Consider the following 6,000-nt stretch of genomic DNA (forward strand, 5'->3'; position numbering starts at 1 on the left):
GAATGTTATTACTTTAACAATATTTTCTATTAAATAAATTTTAACTGTTGATTTCTTATGCGGATGTTTTGCTTTAAAAAGTATTTTTATACAGGTCGGAAAAAAAACTTGTTTCTTAATGATACATTAATATTTAAGAAGCCTTACATCATTCTAATAAAAATTGCTTCAAGAATACACTTTTAAACTAAAATGAGTTTTGTTTTGATTTTACCTGCTTTTTTATAACTTAATGTATAATTTTATTGCTTTTGTTCACACTAGGCTAATGTGAAAAAAAACTACTTAAAGAAAAAAAGATTATTAAGAAAAATATGATCAAATTAGTTTTTGTACAATTTAAAATCAAGAAAAACGTTCAAATTTATGAAGTAAATGTGATAAAAATTATGCTTAGTAAATTACTTCTACAAATTTATAAAAATTATCCACACTAGCCCCCCTATTCCATCAAGAGTATCTGTACTACACATATTATTATCTTATTTTTTGATCATCACAAAAAAAATATAAGGAAACCTACTTTTTTAGACAATTTTTGCTGAAGCATTGTTTTAAATTACGCTGAAACATGGATGAAATATTCAATATTTTTGACCTGAATCTAGCAAAGTACCTTTTTGCTTACCCTGCAGAAGCAGATTATATTTAAATAAATGTCAATAACTCTTTCTCTGTGGATGTAACATTTTCTTGTTTAAAAAAAAAAATTCTATTTTTTTCTTCTCCAAAATGATATTAACAATAAAAAAGAAATAATATTTGTGCCGTCTTTGGTCTTTTACATTCAGCCACCAATAGTCAACATGATTTACAAAAAAATAAATAAATAAAAGAATAAAAAAACATTAAAAAAAACATAATTCTAAAATATGTTGTTGACAAAACCGATAACTTTTAAAACATATACGTACACAAAGATTTTTAATTACCTGAAATTGGTGCCCACAAATATCCTGTCATGAGCAAGCACAAGGCGAAGAAAATACTTCCTTCTTTTAGCATATCCAAAGTTATGGCAAATTATCTTTATTTTTCCAAAATTCCGAACGAAGGAAAAAAAACGCACTGAAGAGGATATTAAAACTGACAAATCTTCAGAGGTGGCGAGTGTGAATGGGAAGGTGAACCCAACCTACGCCCAAAATAAAAGAGCCAAAATTAGCATCATTTCTAAATGTCTGCCGCCACATCTGGAGAGTCATATTATTTTGAAATGAAGGGTATGGCTGGCAGGCAATACAAAAAGATCTTTCCGAATAAATATAACTTATTGTTCAGCGTCTCATAAAAAATGGAGGCGAGGATTAAAAGTTGATGTTTGCAATTAAGCAGGTGATAGTGCTCCATTTTTACCTTGGATATAAATATATGATGCTGCACCAGTTTCAAAGCATAAGGTACGCTCTTTTTAAAATATCGCATGTGATATTAGCCTGTAAACACCGATATGCGTTTATGTTCTTCAACAATTAAGTATTAAAACTATAAAAATACTTAATATTGAAAATCTATATCTCAAAGAAATTTTAATGCTGGATAGATTTAAAACTGTTATTAGTTTAGCTCCTTAAAATTGAATGTTATTTTTATATAGTTTAATATTACTAAGATATCCTCTTTCCCTTCCCCTAAGACAGTGTTTCCCAAATTTATTATTTTAGTGTACCCTTTCTAAATTTTTCAAAACGCTGTGTACCACTAATAAAAATATGAATGTGTTTTTTACTACAAGAAAATTGCACAAAAGTTAAAAATCACAACTGGCTGTTGACACCACTAATTATTAACTGTTAACTCAGCAAAAAATAGCCAATAGAAAAATACGTAATCGTAAATTTTTATGGCTAGCTTTGTTTTTAAATAAAATTTCGTGAAATTTTCGCTTGTTGTAAGAACCTACGTATAAGAACGCGTACCACCGCTAAACTGTTCCCGTACCCCAGGGGGTACGCGTACCACACTTTGGGAAACACTGCCCTAAGATATCCAGAAAATGTTTAAGCGTACTATAGTTCTTAAATGTTTTGAACTCCAAAACTAAATCACTACATTTTTCTGCTCATTGTTTTGTTGCATAAGTGTTTAATTAATTATATCTATAATTAATTAAGTATATTAGTAATTAATTATATTTATGAATAAATATATTTAGAATTATATTTATAATTTAGCAATTCAAAAAAATCCTAAACCTATCGATGTGGTAAGGGATTTTTGATAATTATAAGAATAGAAAACAAAATTCAAAAAAACTGATTCCGTGTTTTGACTCTAAAAAGGATTCTTCATTGTATAATCTCACAAAAATCGAATCAAAGTTGAACTATAATATGGCAAAAATTTTCTATAACCTCAATAAAGTGTTAAATTGAACCATGCTTCCTTTTAGATTGAACCACCGTGTAATCAAGTTTAAAAAGTAAGATAATATTGTTCAAGCTGCACCATGTTTCCTTTTAGGTTCAACCACCGTGTAATCAAGTTTAAAAAGTAAGATAATATGGTTCAAGTTGTACCAGATCACCACAAAGTTGCAGCAAATTAAAATATTATACTTATTCCATGACTCGCAGTACTGGAACGATCGTATATTTGTTTATGTGACTTTATTTAAGCTATTTTCACATTGTTTTTAAGTAGTTTTTATTTTAATTTCATGTTTTATTATATGGCAAAATGTCATAGCAAACAAGTTCAATTAAATATTTTAGATTAAATTCTTTAAAATTAATAACAGGACTAAAAAACATGAAACCTCTTGCTTGGCTTTTTAAGATTCAAAGTTGGTGCAAAAGGAATTTTTTTCCTTGTGTCCTTTTACAGGTTTGAGCTCAATCCAGATTTTCAAAAAAAGTTTATAAATTTAGAGAAAAAATTTAAACTAATGTTTTGTTTTAAAAAATGAAATTTGAAAAAAATTGTTTGTTTAAAATGCATGTTAAATAACAAAAAAATCTAATCATTGTTAGATTATGATATTTTTTTTTATTTGCATTGTTTATTTTTATTAGAAGATGTAGGTACATCTCTATCATATTTTATATAGAGTTTCTTATTTTTAAAATTAGGTTTTAATTGAACATTGAATGCAGGAAAGAGAGAATTTTTATAATCCAGAATAACAGATGATATGAAAATGTGACATTGGCAGATTTTATAAATTTTAATTAAATCGTGAATGCTAAAAAAATATACTTAAGGAATAGTTATTGCGAATAATAGTTATTATAAAAAAGAATAGTTATTATAAGGAATAGTTATTAAAGAAAAATAAGAATAGTTATTATAAAGAATAGTTACTAAAGACAAACAAGAATAGTTACTATAAAAAGAAATTCCAGTCTATAGGAAATAAATACTTTCGCTGTTTCAATGTAATAACAAAACGTTAATAATGCATTAATAATCATCATTTTAAGTATTTTCAAAAAGAAAAATATACAAAATTGTACAAATCCACAAAAGGACTGTTAATGCAAGTTCTTCTTTTCAGCTGAAACATTCCTAATGTTTCTAAGTCATTTTTCATCTACATCAAATTGATTTAAAAAATATCAATAATAGTTCTTATCGCCCAATTTATAAAATATTTTATTAGTTCAAGAACTGCTAAAATAATGAATTTATACTCACTCGTAGCCCTACTACGTCAAGAATTTTAACTCTATTGTTATCATCAATGTTGCACAAGGATACTAAGAATTAAAAAAGAAAAAGAAAAGGGAAGTAGCAAAAGAAAAGAAAAAGAAGACTATATACCAGCTTCATACCGAACACGATCTGAATTTGTTGAAGAGCCGATTAGCATTAACTTCAGCTAGATAAAGTAGTAATGAACTTTTCGAGAACCGAGAATTGTAGGTTCGCATAAGCATGCATTGATTGTTCTTTACCTTAAAAAAAAACCGAAAAATACGTTCTTCTTTCTCCGTCATACTTTATGTTTATTTTATAACCGTCGTTGAACAACCGGGTTTTCAACCAATTTTTCGGGTTTAAGACTATAAATATTCACCACTGTAGCCTTGTAATTTTGAACCTAACCCAGAAATATAATTCCTGGATCAAGTATTGGAAGAAATTTACCTCGTGGAGGACTTTTTGATGAAACTAACCCGCATTTGCGTTACACGGAGAGGAAAACCTTGAAAATCTTCCACTTTTAGCCTGACGGCAAGAGTCTCTAAAACAAGATCCGTTTACCACTAAAGATATTTTACGTGAGCACTGTGGTCGGTGCGAGTCGGGTGCGGTATTCTCATCGATCAGCCATCGAGGGGATTCGAACCCGTTTCGCCTCATTCAAAGATGAACGCTCTATCCCCTAAGCAGCTCCCTCATAGCTCCATACTTTATGTTTAATAAACACTTGTATTCCGTTTTAAATTCTATATTTCAGTCTAATAACCGAGTTCAACTTTAATAGTGCTCTTCAAATTACAAGGCAAAAATAATTATAAAAAAAATATTAAACCTGAAAGGTATTAAATCCAAATTAAACCTGAGGAATCATAATCAATGTCAATCACATTATCAGCAACAAATTCAGTTTGATTATTAGATTTAACTGAGAAGCAATTATTAGAAAAGTTATGCGTCTATCAAACTGATTTTCATACTTAAAATTTGAAAATTCTTCAACAAATTATACCTAATGCACGAAGCAAAAGCATTTGTGCAAGTGATATCAAAATTATACAAGTTACGTAATAAAATGTAGGCAATAAAATATTAGTGATCATTTATTTAAAGCTTAAAAAAGCACTTACTGTAGGAAAAGAAACAGAAGTGTTTGAACAACAAATATTTCAAGTAAATGGCGGATGCGTAAATGCACATCCACTGGACTGAAAAGTAAAAGCGACTCCTATTGCGTCATTAGTAAAAGAAGCTATATTTATTTGAATCTCGTTACGTAAATACTTCACCTCTTGTTCAAATAGTATTTTCTACATAAAAAAAAAAACAAGAAAAATCTATGTCCTATCTATGCAAAATCTATGAAAAATTTATCTATACAAAAAGTGTGTGAGTATGAACTTCGTAAATAATACTTTTACAATGACAGCCGTACAAATACTGCTAAAATTAATATAGCTCAAATATTTTGATCTGAATAACGTTAATTTTTTTTATTTTAATGCTTTAAAAATGTATGAAAAATGACTTGAAATATTTTCCCGCATTTTATTTATTTATTTTTTTATTTATTTCATTACCGTCCTTCCATGACGACTGTAATAAAAAAAATTTTTAAAATGAAAGCCTTACTTGCTAAAAAGATTTCATTCCATTGAAGAAAAAGTCCAGAAACAAATATTTAGCATAGATTTTCTTCTGAAATTAAATATTTAAAAAATTTAATATTCAATGGCTATTTTTTTTTCTTTTGTAGCTTGGTGACATTAATCTAAATATATATCTACACGACTAGTCCCGTTTTTATTCTTATAATGGTCAAACAAATCATAATGTAAACAAAAGATTGGGAGATTAAAATAAGATAGGAATAGGAAGATTAAGAAGATATCTTGGACTGTCATCAGAATCAAATCAATTAACAGTCGATTATTGTATTTGTTATGGAAAATCCGAAATTGATATTATAATATTCGTATACATCGGTTTTTTATGATAGTCTTCTAATATCAGTTTATTTTCGATTTTAGTTTTTCAAAGTTTAATTATATTATTCAAAATTAAAGACTTGAACTAAAAGATTTGATTGATTGCTAAATGAATAAATTTATTGGGTTATTCTTTTTTCTTGAAAAATATAGATGCGATATTTTATTTTGAACAATTTTTGTAATCATTGCATTAAACTACTAATTAAACGATTTTATACGTTAGTTTAATAATTTATAAAAAATCAGTTATATTTTATTTTATTTTATAACCAGCGTTGTACAGCCAACCCAACTCTGAGATTACGACTATCAATGTTCGACTTCGTAGCCTTGTAATTTTGACCCCAACCCAGAAGACATTGAACTC

General features: G+C 27.7%; 1 protein-coding gene across 3 annotated transcripts in view; it reads right to left on the reverse strand.

Moving 5' to 3' along the window:
* LOC107447215 (uncharacterized) overlaps positions 1-5,466 on the reverse strand; it is a 33,131-nt gene extending 27,665 nt beyond the window's left edge. Inside the window, exons 1-2 of one of the 3 annotated variants that reach the window (XM_071183335.2) lie at positions 5,275-5,466; positions 933-1,135 (exon numbers count right to left, since the gene is read on the reverse strand). In XM_071183335.2, coding sequence (XP_071039436.2) covers positions 933-1,005 — 73 coding nt within the window. In that variant the 5' untranslated portion in view covers positions 1,006-1,135; positions 5,275-5,466. Of the gene's footprint in view, positions 1-932; positions 1,136-4,772; positions 4,902-5,274 lie in introns of those variants that run through there. The other 2 variants (XM_043049118.3, XM_087168018.1) reach the window with 2 other exon arrangements.
* Between the last annotated feature and the right edge of the window lie 534 nt (positions 5,467-6,000).

This window comes from Parasteatoda tepidariorum, chromosome 7 (genome assembly GCF_982258835.1).
Source record: "Parasteatoda tepidariorum strain Cologne lab strain chromosome 7, Ptep-v5.0, whole genome shotgun sequence".
Lineage (NCBI taxonomy): Eukaryota > Metazoa > Arthropoda > Arachnida > Araneae > Theridiidae > Parasteatoda > Parasteatoda tepidariorum.